At 46.6% G+C, this 20906-nt stretch overlaps 2 protein-coding genes across 2 annotated transcripts; one reads left to right on the plus strand and one right to left on the minus strand.

Annotated features, from left to right (window-relative positions):
• Nucleotides 1-5489: 5489 nt before the first annotated feature.
• Nucleotides 5490-6582, plus strand: LOC133907605 (uncharacterized). Its single transcript, XM_062349677.1, has one exon. The coding sequence runs from the start codon at nucleotides 5592-5594 to the stop codon at nucleotides 6042-6044; it is 453 nt and encodes a 150-aa protein (XP_062205661.1). The 5' UTR covers nucleotides 5490-5591; the 3' UTR covers nucleotides 6045-6582.
• A 4842-nt stretch (nucleotides 6583-11424) lies between these two features.
• On the minus strand, nucleotides 11425-13467 carry LOC133907523 (RHOMBOID-like protein 2). Its single transcript, XM_062349577.1, has 5 exons — nucleotides 13062-13467; nucleotides 12576-12739; nucleotides 12313-12476; nucleotides 11941-12194; nucleotides 11425-11734 (listed from the first exon to the last, which is right to left on the minus strand). The coding sequence occupies exons 1-5, from the start codon at nucleotides 13367-13369 to the stop codon at nucleotides 11623-11625; spliced, it is 1002 nt and encodes a 333-aa protein (XP_062205561.1). The 5' UTR covers nucleotides 13370-13467; the 3' UTR covers nucleotides 11425-11622.
• Between the last annotated feature and the right edge of the window lie 7439 nt (nucleotides 13468-20906).

Here is a 20906-nt window from a genome sequence, read left to right on the forward strand (position 1 = left end):
ACGAAGTCAGCCGGATCATCGAGACTAATCTGCAACGCCGCAAAAAGCAAGCCGCACCGTACCAACACTCAGGCAGAATCTTAACTCAAAGATAAATATGGTCGCTGGTCGATGTACCATGCCTCTCGGCTCACGTCAGAAGGCACAAACATGACGCCAAGCACCAGCAGCCCAACCACGATAGGAGGCCACGAGTGTCTCGGTGCGGTGGCCTTGCGTCAATCCCTCGTCGACAACTCGTGCGGGGGCACCGCCGCTGCTGTGCGCGTACGAGGGAATCCACGCCGGCGAGTAGTGCTCCGGGCTCCAATTGCGCCCCCCCCCCCCCCCCAGATTCCTCGGATCCACCTGGTGCAGGCGGCCATCCATCCGCCCTTCAATCCGTCCACTCCACCATCACTTCACCTATGTAGTAAGAGTTCCTTGGCCACGGTCTGTCACTTCCTTCTCACGATCGGACGGAATGAACATCGCCGTCGATCCATCTAGGAGTCCTGAACCTGACACTACAGGCCTTCGTCGAGATAAGGAGTATTTCGTTCTCTCCTGCAGAGTCCCACTCTTCCGTTGCCGTCCTGATGAACAAGGAGCATTATGCACATAATTCACCGAGATATTTCTCTCCTGCAGAGAGAATATGTAAGCACGAGCACGCATCCGCGCAACGCAACAGACACCCGTACACGATAGGCTTATCAAGAAGGCCATCCGCTGGTCTGCTCGTCCGATCAATCGTGATCTGAAACTATTGGCTGGTCAGGTGTCAGCTGAGCGCAGCAGATACGGATCGCCGCTACATTTACACCAGTGCATGTGCATGTGCATGCGTGGGCCGCCGATGATGTAAAGGCTGTGAGGCCGGTGGTGACGCACGATAATTGTGTGATAAGGAGGCGTACGATTAGATCGCCCAGCTCGCATCTCATCACGCCCGCCATCGCAGCACCCCACTTGTGATAAGGCAGCGCACAGCTGTGGGCGTACGGGTCTGTCGGCGCCCCGCGTGCGCCAGCCTGCCCATTCCGGCCGGGCGTTCGGTTCCGGATGAGACGCGGGCGGTGGCGTGGTGGCATGCCATGAAACGGGAGGCGCCGAGGGCCCTTGGAGTCTTGGACTCTGGAGTTTGGACGGAAGCTTGGCCGGGCCCGATGCTTCCGTCCCGACAAGCGAGGCGGAGGGTAGGATCGGCCTGTCTTCCACTCCTGGAGCGCACCAAGAGATCGAGTGGGGTCTCATGTCACGGCTGGCCATCATAGCTCAACGAGCGCACCTCCTGCCTGTCTCATCGTTGCGTGAGCGTGAACGCAACTGTGGCCTTACTTCATCAGTGAGCTTAGGTTGCCAGCTGAAGGCGTCATCAGATGTACCACTCCGTAGTAGTTACTTGTTACACGAACTGATGGGATGGGGGAGCTCATCAGCACTTCAGCAATACGGGAGCACGATAGGGCTTAAAAAAGAACTCGGCTACAGATAAAGCTCGATTCGAGCTCGGCTCAACTGAAAACGAACCAAGCTTGAGCATAATCCTAGGCTAGTCGAGCTCGAATAGCTCGGTTGGACTTGTACATCTTGTTTTCCCCTCCATTTCACCGAGTTCCCTTAGTTCAATTTGTATCACGGCCCAAAAAATCCAAGTCCGGCCCAAAAACATCTCTCATCAGGCCCGAAAGTATCTCTCCTCACAAACTTGGACTGTGGTTCGGCCGTTACAGTCCATGCGTCCATGCCCGTTCCAAATCCATATGCTCGAGCATTGCTGCACTGCATTGATGCCTCCGCTCCCCGACGACAGGCGCACACAACACCGCCGGAGCATCCCGCGGCACGCGGCCTCTCCTCCGCTCAGCCGCCGCACATCCACCACCTCTCACCCCCCTGCCGCAGGCACGCAACGACGCAGCCACCCCGTTTGACGGTGGTCTCTCATCCTAGGAAGCACTAAGCACAGGCAACAGTCATAGAGGAATCGATACCCGCCGCCGCTTCCCGGCGGCTACGCATCCAGGAAGCACATCCCGTTTCGTGAAGGTTCAATCAAATCCACTACGCTGCCTGCCGGCGATGCCGAAGTGTCCTACCTACATGGCCAAACGTCGATCGAGAGCCTACGAGCTCTGGTCGAGCCATATGGATTTCAAACTACTCGAGCTCATCCGGACCGATCGATCATGTTCAGTTCGTTACAAGCAGCGATTAGAGATGAGCCTAGCATTTCGATTGACCTCCGGTTCAGTTGGTCACTTCGGCTGCCGGCCCGTTGCTGCTCAAGTGCCCGGCGCTCCCGACTGCTGCGACCGACTCCGGCTCCATTGGGCACCGCAGCCATGCAACCTTCCCTCGAGCTTGGCCACTCAGTACTTGCAGCTGCGGACCGAGAGATACATACAAGGAGGGAGGAAGAGGCGAACGAGGTAGCTTCGCTGCGTTCGCTTGGAGTAGCCAGTAGGCGATTCGCACTTGGCTAGCTTGCTTCTGCGCTTGCTCGATCGATCGATCGATGCCTTGAATGCTGCATCAAGCATCAAAAACACGATCGCAGCGCTGGGTCTCCAGCTGTGTAGGCTAGGAACGAGACTGGTTTGTATTAGGAACTCGACTGAAGAAGAAGAAAGAAAGAAGACATCACTTATTCATCCAAACATGTCCCTCTCATCACACACCCAAATCTTCAGACACAGAGTACAATACGAAGATACATAGGAGGCTTATGGCGCTCCCTGGCCATGGACAAACTACTAAGCAGTACTGATTGAAGAGCATCCAAACCTAGATAGACTCGCAGAGCAGAGCTAGGTAGATTAAATGAACTACGAGAGCTGCAGGGTCTAATCCCTAACTGCAGCATAGCAGACGAACTAAATGAACTACGAGAGCTGCAGGGTCTAATCCCTAACTGCAGCATAGCAGACGACACGTACCATCCAGCCATCCAGCCATGTCATCTATCAAACTCCACGGAAGCTGCATGCTTCTTAATATTCGCATTTGACGAGACTAAGCTTGCCTAGCTTAATGACGCCCCACCTAATGATAAATTAGCCGTGCATGTATGATGATGAGGCTGGGACGGGGACGGTGCCACTGTCATCCGTATATGTGGTAAGCAAATTTCGTTTATGCATAATTATGAGAACTTTGATCTTCAGGCATGTCGTGTTAATTTATACTTCAACCAGGACGCGAAATTTCATTTAAAATTATGAATAAAACTAGAAGTTATAACATGGATATAATAAAGACATTTAATATTGCAGTGAAATTGGTCTATCATATATTGCAATGTATACTAATCAGAAAATTATTGTATATATTATTAATATATTTACTGTATACAAAAAACAAAATATACCTGAAAAAGTGTACATGCATACACTGTATGAAATAGTGACTAAGGCAGCGGCAAAAAACAACATAGCACAAATAGCGGCGGATGTTCAGGGCCCTACCGGCCGTCACTCCCCTGTAGCCCCCAAGCCCTCTCACTTTTTTTTTTGCAAGAGAATAAGAAAGAGATGAGGTGGAGGAAAAGAAAGAAAAAAATTACCTTTTTTCATGACCTCGCGTCCGCCACGCACAATGATGCGATAGTATGGACTATCGATGATGCATGAGTTTGCGTATTGGAATAGATATGCACGTCGTACGTGGCCATCCATCCAGGAGACTCATGCCGATTGTAGATCAGATCCATCTGGGAGTTACCACTTACCAGATCAGCAGCAGCGACGCTGGCGGACCCGTCACAGGTGTCCACCGCCGTGGTTGCGCACGCAAGCGAGCCAAGCAAGCAGCGGACAGGGACGGAGCTAGCACAGTATGCAATTTCCGGCACACAGTATACAGAATACGGCACCGTTACTCGTATTCGACACATCATGTATAAAAATTAGACTGTATTCGATATACGATGTATAGAATACGGGCAACAGTGTCGTATTCGGCATAACATAGACCAAAAAACATTTTTTCGTACCAACATGACCGTGTACTGGAAAAGCAGACGCGATATAACCGTGTACCGAAAAAATATTTTTCGACACACGATGTGCCGAATACGATACTGTTGCCCGTATTGACACACCGTGTGTCGAATACAGTCCATTTTCAGCACACAGTATGCCGAATATTATTTTTTCGGTACACGATGTACCGAAAATTCATTTTTGATACATCATATGCCGAATATAGATGCTAAATTAATAAATATGAGTACATGTTATCTATTTTAACAAATATGTTCATATATATTGTCTAAATTTTGAATTTTTATCGCCACCTTATGCTTCATGTACACCCCTATGTACATGTATTTACCATGAAAATACATGTGCTAGAAGAAGAAGTCTTGGAGACCTCTTCACATGCTAGACCACTCTTAGATCATCTACAACGATTTTTCTTTGAGGTCCAAAATATTTTTACGAAGGGATTTTTTTTTCCTTCAGCGCTCTAATGGTTTCACTTTACGTTTTCTGTCACGAAGAGATTCTTAAGGTCATTATTTTTAGGACGAAATTATTTCTTATTTTACTTTACAAATCCCTTTGAAGTGAAGCTGTTGAAAATAAAATCAGGAAAGAAAATGAAAGAAATATGATTGAAGATGATCTTACGGACTTAAGTGTAATCGGGCCGAAGCTTAGCTTGTCCCTGACCCATCGTATGAGTTGGGCCTGGTCGGGGCCCGCACGCCCGGATAGCAACTCGGCCCAAATCGAGTCAACACACGAGATGAAGCACGTCAACACGAACCACTCGCACATCCATCCAATTGCAAAACCAGCTCGTGCTCGTCGGGGGCGATCAATCATTCAAGACTGTTTTTTTTAAGGATAAGTCGACGCACATAGGCACTCATATCCACACATACTTATTTTTTTAAGTACTTATGTGGATGTATTCTAGTTAAGGATACAAGTTTTATATTTTTAAATCATTGTGTCAATTTTTTAAAAAAACAATAAACTAAAGATTCACTCTCACCTAATTAAATAGAAAAACTAATTAATGACCCAAAACTATCCATTATCTTGTATCTCTGGTTCTAACATTAGAGGCATTCAAAACTGAATTGTTTATGTGAGGCCGTATATCCTGTTCGGGTCACAGCTCTGGAGCAACGGATATGAACCCAAATATTCGCCTACTTTTGGCGGATATTCGCACGGATGGAGACACAATCGTTCGTCTCAACACGTAAAACTGTTAGTGTTTCGTATATTTTCTTGTATGCAGGAGTTGTAGTGCGGAGCAACTATGTAAATTTTGGTGCATGATTTATATTTATACAAAAATTATACTAGTTCTACTTTTTAGAACGTTGATTTCATTTCATCGTTCCGGAGCCCAAAAAATCAGCTATCGGCAAAAATTAAGCATCGTAATTACGCATCATAATCCATATAGGTGCTTATGCTAACCATAGATTAACACGGTCTAACTCACCTCTTAATTGGAACCTTTACCGTATAAAACCTTCGGTTCTTCATTTATTTGAACCACCCTCCCTCAAAAGCGTTCTGTACACCCCTCTCCCGTTTCCTCTGCCTCGTGTCGTCGTCGTCCTCCTCCTTCTCCCCTCGCCGGCCATGACGAACGCCGGCTCCCCAGTCGGACGCGCCCGCGCCCGCGCCGGCAGGAGGTGCGGCGCCCTCACGCGCGTCGACCTCCTGACCTTCCTATTCGCCGCGGCGCTCTGCTCCGCGTCGTACTGTCTCGCGATATGGCACAACGGCCGCGGCGCCGCGGACAGCCGCGTTCTCGGTCCCGGCGCGGTCGTAGCCGACGCCACGTCCTGCGGGCGCGACGCCCGCGCCGAGGACGAGCCGCTCGACTTCGAGGCGCACCACACCGCCGAGGGGGCCCGGCTCTCCGTGTCGTCAGCAACGGCGACCACAAGCACGCGGCGGGCATTGCGCGGCGCGGTGTGGGCGGGGAACCCGGCCCGTGGCGCCGCGGAGGCTGCTGCCGGCGAGAGGTGGGCGGCTCGCGTCGACGGCGACAGTCTCCGGTTCACGGACGCCGGCGCCGTCCGCGCGTAGGTATGGACACCGCGTTCCGGGCCTGCGTCCCGGCCTCCGTGCGCGCCGCTCTCGACGTCGGAGCCGTGGTGCGTGGTGAGTTCGCGGGTCTCGGCCGTCAATCCCAGTGCATGGCGTTTGTTCCGGTTGGGTGCAGTTTTATCTTTTAGCCCTTTTCCGTTTCTTTCTGCGAGTAAAAAAGATGTGAAGCATCGATGTGAAAAATACCTTTGATGTGATAGGGACTTTTTGGAGTATGTTTGATCCAATCGAGTAGTGTTTCCAATTTTTTCCTCATCATCTAGTGTGATGCGTATGTTCGGACGGCGGGTTCTTACTTTAGTGGCGACGACAACCGATGACCTCGTCACCAAGAAGACTTCATAGTTGAGTTGACATTTTCGTTGGGCCACATGGAAAATATATCAGCACCAAAACCACAACGATTTGCAGTGGCTTGCACATCGATATGTCGTCTATTACATATATTAAAAGGCAAAGCATGAGAGCAATTCTGGTGGTTGAGTACCGTAGCTACAAAGGCGAAGAATTGGAGCAATTCTAGTCGTTGAGTACTGTAATGACGGCGATTCTAGTCGTTGAGTACTGTAGTGATGATTTATGTGTTTCATATATATATATATATACACACACGGATACGTATATATCCATATATGTGTATGTATATGTATGTATATACATACATAATTTTTTTCGAAATTCTAAAAAAATGTGGAAGGAATAATAGCTATATTGATAAATCGGTTGAAATAATTTAAAATGCATAGAAAAATATCTAAAACTCAAAATAATATGAAACAAATTTAGTTAGGTTCGTATTATTGTCCATTACATCTCAAAATTACGTGCATACATAAAACTACATCTTTTTTCCTCATAATTAAGTGAATATATTAAATATTGATAGATTTATAAATAAATATTAAAAAGTCAAAAAATAGTAAATCTAATTTTTCAATATTCTTTTATTATGCTCCCTGTAATAAAAAATAGTTGCGGCGTACACGAGATAATCCACCTAGCTTTTCTTGTGAGCTGTTGGGACCATTGCATCATACTGTTTTGTTCAGTTGACCAGTTCAGAGTTCAGTCGCAAGCAGGTTTTTAGTTACCATTTTACAAACAGTTACCGGTTCATAGTGGTAACCGTAGTTACCGGGGTAATCGTATAATAATTTGATGGAATTCGATAGAAACTGATTGAATTTTATCAAAAAATTTATTTATTTTGAATTTTAATTTTATGTTTGATCAATAACTGTTTGGTTTATAAATACGATACGGACGGAATCGTCCGGTAAACACGAAAATATTTGTAACCTGTTCGCAAGCACGTCGCTCCTCTGTTTCAGCGATGCTAGTTCCATCGAGTATTCGAGTATACCAGATAAATTACATTGGAGTCTGGGGGCTTGATCCTATCTGCATACAGTGACGCATTAGTGCGCGGTTAGGCAATGATGTTTCCAATCGTCGATGGCAAGACTTTCGGCAAATAGGGCGTGTACTTTGAATCGATCGGCCTCGGTGTCTGAAGAACAGCATTGGTTTTCTACCCGACCGCGACTTCCATCTGTCACGGTCGTTGCCTCGACGGCAAACAATAGCGCGCGGAGCTGCCGTCGGCCTCCCGTGGCGACGCGGCGTCCTCGCTGCGTCTGCCCGTCGCCCGGGGACGTACGTGCTCGCCGAGCTCGCGCGTCTCCCGGCCATGCTCCGACGTGATCCCCGACGTGCGCGCCCAGGCTGCTGCTCCCGAAACCGACGGGTATTAGACGTCGCATCGTGCCCGTCGCTGCAGATGTAGATGCAGCGGGGAGGGGTTGGTTTTTTTTACTCCGTCCGTACCCACTAGTATGTCCTGCACTGACGCCCTGCCCGGCCCCGAGGCTAGTTGGATTTTTTCCTGCCCCGCTCGGTCCTACGGAACGAAGACTTACACCCACCCCCGTCAGGAGCACACAATTATAAACTAACAACTCGTTAATATATATATATATATATATATTAAAACAAAGAGCTAAAAGAAAATAAATCTTAGAACTCAAATCTGAACCTTCGTGATTTGTAGCTAAAAACACAACGTTTTTGTGCATTTCTATTAACAATTTTCACCTCAAAATCGAAATTGTGACGAGATCTCCATGTGAAATTGACCTCCCGAGCTACACAACTAGGATAAAGAGGATAGATACCATCATCTTGCTGCAAATTGGAAGTAGAGGTCTGGATGCAGCAGAGTGGAGCAGCGAAGAAATGAGGAAATTGGATCCGAGTAGGAGCTCGAACCTTATATATGGAGCTGAGGCTAATTGTTTGTCTATAGTTTGGAGCTGGCCCAGTGATATTTACATACGAGCCTGTTCGAATTCTAGGCTCATGTAAAACACATTGCCCCTGTACACATATACTCTAAGATGAGGCAGACTTTGACTCTCTCCTGTCCTGTCTTGATTGGTATCTCATCTTATTTTGCTTCTGATATAATTAAAATAATAATAAACCCGTCCTGTTAGAAGCGGAGTGGATGGAGACTCAATAAGTAAAGTATAGACATAGGATATATTTAGTAGAGTTCTTAGAGGAGTTTTTCGAGTAAAATTAGGGGAGCTCTGTCAAATATTAGTTTTTAGTTTTAGTTTTTAAGTAAAATCTGCAAGAGTGATTTACTGAAATAAACTAAATGTTATGAGCTGAAAAAAAAATAGTTTTTCCAAATTCACTTTTTATGTAGAATCACTTACTATATAAAATTTATTATAGAGAATCACTAAAAAAATCATTTTCAGCCACAAAATTACTTCAATCATAAAATCACTTCTTTAAAAAATTTATATCAGAGAGAACTATACCAAATAACCCTTATACCCCCACTTGCTGCCTCGCGGCATGGCACCACTATATTAAAGCACCTGATCCTCACAAGCAGGAACTCCGCTGTGCATTCGTCGACGCAACCTCGCTACTATTGGTCGCTAACCGACGTGTGCTCCAGTGTCCAAGTGGGGTTCCAGACGGAGATCGACAACCAGCATGTCTCAATAAGTTGCCGAGCTATCCATCGAGCCCATGCAATTCTCCCCTGTTGTTTCTCCTGGGCCCTCACTTTGGTAGCATGGCTCGGCTCTTCTCCTAAGCCCAATAGACCCTCACTGTATTGTTTCCCATGTGCCTGCGACGTGCATCGTACCGAGCCTCGTGGCGACGCGCCTCAGTCCGACCCCCCGCTGCGCCAACCTGGGCGGTAGGTTCCACGAGAGGCGGTGGTGGATGGCTCGGGCTTGCAGCGCCCGACAGGGGAGGTAGCCAACTCGAGCTCGCAACGAACGGGGAGGGAGGGGCTGAGTTGGTTGAAGGTGAGCTGGCTTCGGAATTCGAGGAATGAAGAATGCTAGCTGACGACATGGTGACGAAGGAAGGGTAGGGGAGAAAAGGCCACTGACGTGGAGGCGGAGGTCGGAGACGGAGGCGGAGGGGAGTCTGGGCTCACTGGCGGCAAGAGGCAGCTAGGAAGGATGGGGAGGGTCTCCCGGGCGGATCCATCTTCCGTGCCTTCATGCTGCTCGTGCTTACAACTCGGTGCTGCTCTTACTCCCTAGATTTTTTTTAAAGCTACCAAGTAGGTGATTATATCAGATAGAGAAGAAGATACATCAAACATGCTTACGGAGCGATTACATGCATACAGGTTGGGCAATCCTTAAAGCCGATGTAAGGATACGAAAAAAAGTACAATAAAAGAATCAGAGAGTCATATTAAGATGAAGTCTCACGGCTATCTCTAAGAGTTGATAATGTATGAGCGCCTGCTATACCTGAGACCATGGACTCATCTTGTATCCTGTTGAATATTGCTTCTTCAGTAAGCTCTTCAGCCTGAAAAATCCACAAGTTTTGTTCTTTCCATCACTCCCAGAGGATCAAGATAATCAATGTCTTAACGCCTTTTTACAAGCTTCCCACTTGGTAGGTTCGTTCTCTCCACCACACTTTAATGGAGGTTTTGCTGGTCTATGCAGAAGGGTTTAAGGATGAAAGGTGTAGCCACCCCCAACATGTTTCAAAATTCTTCTAGTAGCCACACACTTATTAAATAGGTGCACCGAGGTCTCCAGATTACGAAGGCATATTGGACAGAAATATTAGTTGGTACAACGTCGAAGTAGTAAGCATTAGGCTGTCCAAACTCGATCCCAAATAAGTAGACATGAAAAGAATTTGTGTTTAGGTGGCGCCCATACCTTTTGAATTATTTTATTGTATCCTTTGTTTGGCATGTCCGCAAACTGGGCCAGATTGGCGGATTTGGATGTATATGCTCCATGTGGTGTGGGTGTTCAGGTGGTTGTGTCATCCATTTAGTTTAGCTGCACTGTATGGATTCTATTCTATAATACGACAAACTCAATGATTAAGGTCATCTTCAACAGAAACTTTAAAAATTCATCCCCTATAATAATATTACAACATCCCCTAATACTATTACAGTATCTCCTATTTTTTTTTATCTCTAACAGTTACTCTATTTCCTACCTTCCAATCCTCTCCCTCTCTCTCCGGGTCCACAGTCATCCATGTGCTACAGTGATACGGGCTCCTTTTTCTTCCCGCAAATTTGTCGACGCCAGCATCCTTTAGTATTGTTGTAGCACGCGATACAGCTTCCGTTAGAGAGCCCTTCCGCCAGCTCCAATCGGCAAATGTCAAAAAACGTGTTGCTACAATGTTTTACGGGATGGAAATCGTCTCCGTTGGAGATAGGCTAAGTCTGTTATCGAGTTACGACAAAGGTCACGGATCCAATTGTTATCCTAGAAGACATTGGCCACTATTCTATTATTTCTTCTCGAGTGCAAGTAAAGCGATGGGGTTATCTTCCTTACATTTTCAAGTGTGATCTTCCTTACATTTTTCAAGCGATGGGCCTCCCCATCCAACCATGGAGCGCACCAGAAGGTTGTCTTCCTTCCATTTTCAAGTGTGATCTTGGTGCAAGAGTGGAACAAAACTATATCGGCATGGCACCAGATGTCTTATCCAGAGGCTCTCAAGTTTTTCCCATTAAAACCACAACCACCGTAATCAAAGTGCCCGATTGAACTTCTGAAGAGCTAAGATTGCTAGACCTCCCTTTTCTATGGCCGATAGACCGCTCCTACTCCGTATATCAGATCGTTGTTTGACCCAATTTGTTTTTTGGACCGAATAGAAGCTTGCATATGTACTAAACTGCTACTTATCAAAGTTGGCCCATGATTCTGGTTGGGAAAATCGATTCTGGTTAAGCTTTTAAAAAAAATCGGTTCTTGTCGGGGGATAGACAACACGACTAGGAATACAGAATACAAAGCACTCATGTGCGAAGGTGTAAGAACCAAGGTTCACGCATTTCAAATAGCTGAATTAACAGAATGAATCATCAATAAATCAGGTAGTCATAACATCATAACTCATAAACTCGGGGAGTCATCTTCTGACATTATGTACAGTAAATGTTGTATCTATGCGTCGAAATGCTTGCGCGAAAAATGCGCTCATGGCCCGTCTCCTGGCTTTAGTCCCTGGTGTCTGCACAAATTCACTTGCCACAGCTCCATCTCGAGGTCGGAACGCAGCTGAGGTAGTGGCACCACTGGCAGTGGTCGTTCGCGTTCACTCCTCTGAGCAGCATCCCCATCCCAACCGCGAATCTGCGCATGTTACGCACCATAAACATGAGTTCAAAATGAGCCAAACCGATCTAACTGACAGAGTATAATTTTTTTTGGCGGGGGGGTGGGGGGTGGGGTGAAAGCTGACAGCATGCAATAGATTAGCATCAGTGTGCATAAGATAGATCAAGTGGCATGTTAGGTTGGCCGAGGAAGCGGCAGCAGCATGTGGATGCGATGCTTACCCGATGACAACGAGGATGGAAGCCACGGCCAACAACACCCACTGATAAGCCAGGTACTTCTTGGTGGTGTACTTGACGTTGGAAGGCAGGACATAGCGCTGCATCCAGCCGTAATGCGGGCGCACGAGGAGGATGAATCCGAGGAGGAAACCAGTGAGAAATCCTCCGATGTGCGCAAAGTTGTCGACGTGCGGGAGGATGCCTATCGCGAGGTTGATCGCGATGACGACCAAGAGGGTCAGCAGAGCTGCAGCCTGCAGGATCGCAGATGACCCAAGTGAGCCTCAATTTGGAAACTACATTTACTGCAGAAAGATTTGCACTGCAATGTGAAGAAGTTCTGTGGGTATAGACAGTAGGGAAGAAATGCACCTTGTTTGCGTAAATGGTCCAGTTGGTGAAGAGCTCCGACAGCATGGCTCCAAGCAGTCCAAACAGAGCTCCAGAAGCGCCAACAGAGATGTTGTTCCTGATGAATAGAGACGAAAGCACGCTGCCCCCGACGCCAGCAACAAGGTAGATGATACCAATTCTCACTACAAGAAAACGGAAACGTTAATTCAGATTCAGATATTGTAGAGTACTATCAAGTCGGTGTCTTGGGCGGTGTAATTTTACATAAGAGCGGTGCATACCGTATCCAAACTGCTGCTCAAGTCTGAGTCCGATGAGCACGAGGCTGATCATATTGGCTAGCAGGTGCAGAACGCCGGCGTGCAGCCAGATGCATGTCACGAGCCTCCATCCCTGGTGTTCATGCACAACTTTGTCCCACTCAAGTGCTCCCAGCTTCTGTAGACTGGGGAAAAGATAGTTTTGCGATGTAAGATATCGTCACCCATTTCACCAATCGTCGAGAACAATACATGGCAAAACAATTCCGAATCTCATATCTGTAATGAAGCTGTTAGAGTATCTGACTTGAATGACAAGACAATCAGAGATAGGATAGAATCGGTTATGATTTGCATCTGACATGGTTTCCATCTATCTCTAGTAGATTGATCTCTAGTCGAGGAAGAAGCTTCAAATTTGTTTCAATCGAAGCAATCAGCAACAAGAACCGGATGAAGATATGGAACTGTAACTGAAGGAAGCTGGAGATGGATGCTTGCACTTACGTGGCCGACGAAGGGCCGAAGAGCGGGTTCTCGCTGAGCGGCTGGAAGGAGAAGCGTCGGAGGAACCCAGCGACGCAGGCCCCGCCGCCGCGGCGCGAGGAGGCGGCGTGGGCGGGGCAGTTGTTGACGTACATCGCCACGGCGAACAGCGCGATGTTGGCGGCCACGATGGCCGGCACGAACCACGGCACCCACTCCCTCTCCCTCTCCCCCTCGCGCTGCGGGTACTGCCCTGGCGCCGGCGCCGGCGCCGAGTAATCCCCCTCTCCGTTCCTACCGCCCTTCTCCACGTCGTAGCGCGAGGCCATGGTGATCGTAACGTAGGACGCTGCTGCTGCGCGTTGGGTTCTTGAAGCTTTGGCTTGTGGTGCTGGTGGAGTGGTAGTGGAGGTGGAGGTGGAGCCGGGGAAGGCAAGGCGTGTAAATAAATGGCGCGGCGGTTGGGTGGCCGCGCAGGTTGCAGTTACGCGTTGTTTCCGGCGCGCGTGTGGGGTGGTGGCGTGGACGCGTACAGCACGGCCTGGTGGATTCGCGAGTTGGCAGGCAGGCAGGCAGGCGAAGCCGCGCGGCCAGTGGGGAGGAACGTGCGAAGCGAGGCTGGCCGCGCCGAACTAGTCGGCGCGACGCGGCGGTGCGGTTCGATCGGTTCCGGTACGTGGCACCTAAACGCGCTTGCGATTTGCGACCCACCATCTGTTGCCGCACGGCCCGGGCTGTCCTACGCGCGGTACGAAGGGCCCCTGTGCTGGAAACGGGCGGTACGACGGCCCAGGCGGGCTGGTGGAAACGAGGGCAGATGCCAACGAGTTGTCGAGTTGACGGGCCGCACGGTCCTTGTGCCGGATGGTATGGCTGCCGCGTTCGGCCCCAGCGTGCCCTTCGTACCGCGCGTAGTTAGCCGGCCGTGGTGCGGACTGCAGAGAAGCAAAGACAGCGGAGCTGCCGAGTTCTTTTTATATTTTCTAACATTAATATTTAAATAAATAAATATCTGATAAAATAATTTATAAAAATAGACGTCTATCATTTTTTTAATATGGTGGTTAGATCTTATCACTCTTGTAGAGAGGACGGTAAACATACATAGTATAGTAGCAGCGCCTTACGCTCCTTGATGGGTGGTTAGGTCCTTTCCACTTATCAGAGTGCGGTAAACCTCGTGTGAACAGTACTATATCAGAAGTACTGTCTATAGCTTTATTTTTTTCTCTCATTTTTTTTTACAAAATAGTGGTCTTCTGTTCCTCTAAAAATTCTAGAATTTTTTATACATGTTTTATAATACATGTGCAACCCATTTTAATTGATTAAAAAAACTATATAGAATTTAAACTAAAATTCTATAAAGGACTACTTTTATAACTTTTAACGATTGTTAGGGCCTCAGATGAATTTCTAAAAATTTGGAATAAAATCACTAATATTCTTCTTATATGATGAACTAATTTCTAAAATTATTTTTGGCCCTAGGTTATATGACAATAAAGTGAGTTCTTTTATAATACTCTATTTATATATATTTTATCATTTCATGTAATATTCTTTTTTTTATTCAATTTGAATTGAAACACATACACCCTTGACCGTGTTAGAAGTATTGTTCATAGCTCTATTTCCCCCTCACATCTTTTCTCTGATACGAGATGTTAAAGTACCAGTCAGTTCTATTTATTTTTCATTACATAAATATTTAATATTACACTGCATGTTACATCTGGGAAACCTTACATCCTAGTCATCATTCAGACCATACCAAGTATAAGCACAAACATTATTATCTCAAGGTGGTTTAGACAGTTTCCATTTCATTCATCTTCATAGGCACTTCTTTCAGAGCAGACAGTTGTAACCTCATGTCATGTAAAACTTCTACTTTGTACTCTGCATGTGCATTTTGGTTCATCACTTCCTCGATAGTGTGGCTTATGTTCTCCTCCAACACACCCTTCCACATGAAAAGGTTGTATTTTCTGCAACTCATGAGAAAAAAATAATAAGAACCTTCAAAATCCAACTGATGTTGCACATAGGAACAAAATTCACTATAGCATAGCATATGAGGAACACCCTATCATAGTTTGGTCGAAGTTCTAGCCCTCCATCTTGTAGCTTTGCTCTTGCAATCACAACAAAATCTGGACAAGCCTAAATACGTAGAGCACTTGGGTCCGCTGGAAGCATTCCTCTCTGCCCCCCCTCTCTCTCGCTTCTCTTCTGTTTTGCAACCATGTTTCCACCGTTGGTTGGCTATTTATAGCCATGTAAGGGTAAAATAGTTCAGTTTCTGATCAAACTCTCTGACTTGACGCTGTGAACCGTCCATTGCAAAATAGGGGCAAGGCGATGACTTCAAATCAGAAAAGCAGGGACACTGACACTTTTGACCCATTAAAGAAACTAGAAGAATCAGGAAAATAAGTTTAAATGAAAGATAAAAAATAGTTTGCTAAATGAATCCTAATTTGTTGAACGTTAATTATGAGACCCTGTTCTACTATTTAGTTTTATTTGTAGTCCAAAGAATTCCATACCATGACGTATCTGGGATATTAGTCATTATTGAAAAAGAAATGGTTATACAAACTAGTGAAGTAAACTCATCTCCAATAATCCATAATTCTTATCTTTAGATCACTCTGAGCTGTTTACAAACGAGTGAAGTAAACGAGTTAAGTAAACCCATCTCCAATAGCAACCGCCCTATGGAGTTAGGTGCTTGAGTCTATAAAAGCACATGCATGTGTTGAGGTAGCTCTATAAAAATCGTTTACAACTCATGCATGAAATGACTACCGCTTTTCAGCAAATCAACCCCTGAATTGTCATTTCATGCTTAAACCTCTATCGTGTGGTTGCTTCGCGTCTGAAGCCTTAGTCAGGATAGAGGTGTTGACATTTATATGATTAAAGCTATATCGTGTGGTCAGTTTCGTATCTAAAGCCTAAGTTAGGACAAAGGTATTGTTGTTTTATGGTTAAAGCTGAGTCGTGTGGACATTTAATGTCTAAAGCTTGATGCACGACAAAGTGTTGGTATTTCATGTCTAAAGCTCTGTTGTGTGGTCGCTTCGTGTCTAAAGTGTGAGTCACAACAGAGATGCTCTACTAGTAGTAGGATGTTATCATTTCATACTTAAACCGAGTCATGTGGCCATTTGCTCTTTGACACACCTGGTTAGTGGAGAACGTAATAGCCAAATTCATACAATTGGAAAGTAGAAATTAGTCCATCACATAAGAAGAATATTAGAGAATTTTACCAGATTTTTGGAGCAACACAAGTTATCTATTTTGTACAGAGAAGATAGGAGGGGAAAATAGAGCTATGAACAATACTTCTGGCGCAGTCAAGGGGTGTGTATGTTTGAATTCAAATTGAATAAAAAGAAGAATATCACATGAAATGATAAAAATGCATATAAATAGAGCATTACAAAAGAACTTACCTTTTCACCATATAACCTAGGGCTAAAAATAATTTTAGAAATTAATCCATTACAGAAGAAGAATATTAGTGATTTTTTATAGATTTTTAAAAATTAATCTAAGACCCTAACAATTGTTAAAATTTATAAAAATAGTCTTTTTGAGAATTTTAGTTTAAATTTTACATAGTTTTTTGGTTGAATCTAATTAAAATGGGTTGAACATGGATTATAAAACACGTAAAAAAGTTCTAAGATTTTTAGAACAACATAAGACTACTGGTTTATACAGAGAAAACATGAGAGAAAAATAGAGCTGTAAATAGTACTTCTGACACAATAATGTTCATCAAGATGGTAAGGGCCTAACTGTTACATAAGTGATGGTAAGGTGCTGCCACGGTACTATAAGTGTTTACCGCTTTCTAAAGGAGCGGTAAGGGCCTAACCGCTCTACGAGAAAGCGGTAGATACTTATTCCTACAAATATTTTCATCAGAAATCTATTTATTTAAATATTAATGTTAGAAAATAGAAAAATAAAAAACTCCTGAGCTGCCTGGGGAATTCCTCGTCCGACCCGTGTTGTTCCCGCACATCCCAGCTTCGTTTCGTGGTGGCCCAGGCAGTAAGGTGGGTGAAGATCTAGACTGGAGCTTTTTTTTATTTTTATATTTTTTCAATTAAAAATTTAAATAAATAAATTTCTTATGGAAAAAATAACAAAATTAGACACTTACCGAGTTACCGTCCTCTCATGGGCGGTTAGTAAGCAGTCACGGGGCGGGTAGGCTTACAGCCATATGTGAACAGTACTCCGAAGTTCAATTTCACATCACATAATTTTAGAAATTATCACATCACATAAAAAGAATATTAGTGAAATTTACCAGATTTTTAGAAATTTATTTGAGACCCTAAAAATTGCTAAAAGTTATAAAAGTAGTCTTTTTTGGAGAATTTTAGTTTAAATTCTACACAGGATTTTTGGGTGAATTCAATTAAAATGTGTTACACATAGATTATGTAACAGGTACAAAGAGTTTTAGGATTTTTGGAGCGACATAATATCACTGTTTTGAATAGAGAAGGTAGGAGTGAAATTGAACTTCGGAGTAGTGTTCTCCGACATTTACTGTTCATATAGAGAAGGTAGGAGTGAAATTGAACTTCGGAGTACTGTTCACCGATATTTACTGGAGCTATTGGAGGGTGAACTCCTAAAGCAGGGATCCGGAGGGACCCCTTTGAGATTCGGCCGGAAGGATGATTCTGAATCTGTCTTGCGGGAGAAATAAATGGGCATAAATGCGATGATATGTGGAATGGAATGATCGGATGCAGAATGTAGTAAATGAATTGGAGGAATTTTTAGACAGGTTCGGACCGCACTGAGCGTAATACTCTACTCATGTGTGGATGCTATAAATGCACTGAGAATGTCTCTCAGGGATGTTGCTGGTTACAAGAATGTTTGTCTATCCTAGAGCTTCGGGCTCCTTGTTCTTCGGTGATCTCAGATTATGTGTTTGTCCTGGAGTGTTTTTCTGTCTTCGATCTTCATTCTGGGTCCGGGGGCGGATCCTCTTTTCGTATCCACCGGCTTCTCTTAAATACTCGCCGGCGGTAGCGTGCCCAGAAAGGGAGAGCACGAGTTCTAAGGTGCTATAAATGGAAAGCAACCATCATGGGTTGTTGCGCGAAGTGATGGGGGGTTGAAAACGCGCCCCCGTCTGGTCTCGGTTGTCATGATGTCGTTCCGCGACGGGCGCCGCGGAGAGGGCCCACCGGGCAGCCACCGAGCAGCCCGGCGTGCCCGTTCGGTCTTGTACGTCTGACACAGCAGGGCGGTAGACGGGGCGCCTTGGGCCTCGCGATGCTATCCCGAGGCGCGCCGGATGACGCGGGATGGGACCCGTGCATTAAATGTCCCCACACCCTTCTACCAGAATGTGGCAGGGACTGACACCGAGCGTGGCAGGAGCAGTGGGAAGTAACAGGCCACGCGCCCTCTTAAATGCGGCATCGGACCTTTCACTGGTTGACACCTCACCGCTAGACCTTTGTGGGGACCACCGGCGAAGGACTTCTTAGGTCGTCGGGGAACCGATTGCTCGGGGGTCACTGTTCACAACCCTGAGCACTCTCTCCCAGGTATGCCCTTTCTTGGTCCTCGGGGAACCGAATGCTCGGAGGCCACTGTTCATGGTCCCGAGCACTCTCTCCCGGAATTGACTGTTCAGATCCTCGGGGAACCGAGTGCTCGGGGGCCGCTGTTCACGGCCCCGAGCGCTCTCTCCCGGAACTATCTTTCTTGGGCCCTCGGGGTACTCGGGGCTCGGGGGGCCACTGTTCACAGCTCCGAGCACACCCTTCTCGGTACTCAACTTTTCTGATCGTCGGGAGACTTGGATGCTTGGGGGCCACTGCTCACGGCTCCGAGTACTCTCTTCCCGGCACTTGGTCTTCGCGGATCATCGGGGAACTCGGGTACTCGGGGACCGCAGTTCATGACCCCCGAGCACCCTCTCCCGGGACTTAATCTTCTCGTACCTTGCGGAGATGATCCCCGCGGGAGGGCACCACGTGGCAAATTGCTGATCTGGTCTCGGGACTCGGGGACCCCTGTTTCCTGATTCACCGACAGTAGCTTACCGCCCCTTCAGAGAGCTATAAACCTACCCGCCCCATGAAAGAGAGGTAAGAGTCTGTAGGACTGCTTACCGCCCTCTCAGGAGGTGGTACGCCCATGAGAGAGCGGTAGGCGTTTAGTTTTGTAATTTTTTTCATGAAAAATCTATTTATTTAAATTTTTAATAAAAAATAAAAAAAATAAAAAAAAACTCTCTAGATTGCTGCCACGAGCCGATGACTCCTCGACGTTGTGGAGCCGATCTGACAGAAGCAAGCACTGAATCAGGCACGATGTAGTCCACAACGCAGGGCCATCATGGTCGTGGCGGTTGCGTCTTGACCTGTGATGGCGGTGGCGGCGACCTGACAGACGCAGGACGATGGAGGACGTAACCGGGGAAGGCTTGCAGTTCAAACGGCGACACCAGTGGACAAGATTCGGTGCATGCGTACAGTTCTTCACGTCACGCTAGTTCGGACGAGAAGTTATCAGTGCGCCAGTCCTCGGCGCGACCTGCTGGTCATGCTTGTCCTACGTGCGATCGCCGCATCGTTCTCTGATATCAGCAGCGAAGTTCCCGGACCAATGATTGTCGGATGCATTGTGTCGTCCTGATAAGCTGTTGCTTCTCGAATTGACGCTGCTACGCGTTCACACAAATTCCATTGCTGGTGCTGAGAGGATCGCCAATTGAGCTTCAGCGTGGAAGTTCCCTGGCCCCTCGTTCCCTAGCAAAACACGGACAAGAAAATCCAGAGGAAAAAATAACTGTTCTTCGGAGTTAAACTGAAGTCGAGCAGTCATGCATACTCCCAAGACATCTGGGTTCTGGATGGAGGTGCTAGACTAGAGCTAGTCTAGCCAACATTTCGGTGGTTCTTGGTCCGTGATTAGTACCATAACCTAGTCTAATTGCAACTGTAACCCTACCCTATGGTTGAAAGAGGTGCAGCTAAGATTGGCGTCAGCTCCAAGGAGATTCCATCCCAGTTCCGGATGAGAACCAACAGAAAGAGGAAGAAGAGGTTGGTTTCGTTGGGCCGGCCGCGGACCGGGGCTTGCGGAGTGGCCGCCACGCGCGCTCCGGTTTCGAGCCCAAATCGCGAGCGACCGGCGGGCGGCGGGAGACCAGACCGCGAGCCGGATATCCCGTATGCTTGCTCTGCCCGCTACTGGTCGTCCGATCGGGTGGGCATGAGGATCGGACGGGTGAGGCATGGGAGGGGACCGGCGCGCGGGGACCGACGGTGGTGGCAATGATTGGGCTCGCACCCGGGAGCTTTGACCGGCGACTCCCCTCGCCTATGCCCAAAAATTCCGGTTGGATCTCTTTTGCACTTTGGACCCCGGAAGATTGTCTAATTACCAAAGATGTTCGCCTATCTTCAAAGTTCAAACAATCAAAAGGTAATTTCTCTCCACTCCGCGTAGTGATGGACTAACCTATTTAAATCTCTCTAAGACAAAAAGTTGGTACAATTTAAAGTTTGGATCTAATGTTACATTCATCGTCACATTCTTCGATCTTCATACCGGTGGCTTAACCGTTCGATCTTCATAGAAGCGGTTTGACCATTTCGTTGTTATTTTGTAGTGGCCTATATTTACCATGAATAGCATTAAAAAGTGTGTCATATTGCTAGCAATTTGTCGTTTGGCATCTAAGTGAGTTATAGCTGATATTTATAGTACTAGAATGAATGTAGTGAGTTTAGGATGCCATCCCCATAATACCACAATGAGTCACAACCGTTATAGCATCACACCATTGGTTAACATCGAGTT

Source organism: Phragmites australis, chromosome 24, assembly GCF_958298935.1.
Source record: "Phragmites australis chromosome 24, lpPhrAust1.1, whole genome shotgun sequence".
NCBI classification, from domain to species: Eukaryota; Viridiplantae; Streptophyta; class Magnoliopsida; order Poales; family Poaceae; genus Phragmites; species Phragmites australis.

Excerpts from the sequence above, each read along its gene's own strand:
- LOC133907605 (XM_062349677.1), top strand. The coding sequence starts at position 5,592 with ATGACGAACGCCGGCTCCCCAGTCGGACGCGCCCGCGCCCGCGCCGGC.
- LOC133907523 (XM_062349577.1), bottom strand. The coding sequence starts at position 13,369 with ATGGCCTCGCGCTACGACGTGGAGAAGGGCGGTAGGAACGGAGAGGGG. Across the intron at positions 12,195-12,312 it reads GGACCATTTACGCAAACAAG|GCTGCAGCTCTGCTGACCCT; the intron begins GTGCATTTCTTC and ends GCGATCCTGCAG. Across the intron at positions 11,735-11,940 it reads TCCATCCTCGTTGTCATCGG|ATTCGCGGTTGGGATGGGGA; the intron begins GTAAGCATCGCA and ends TAACATGCGCAG.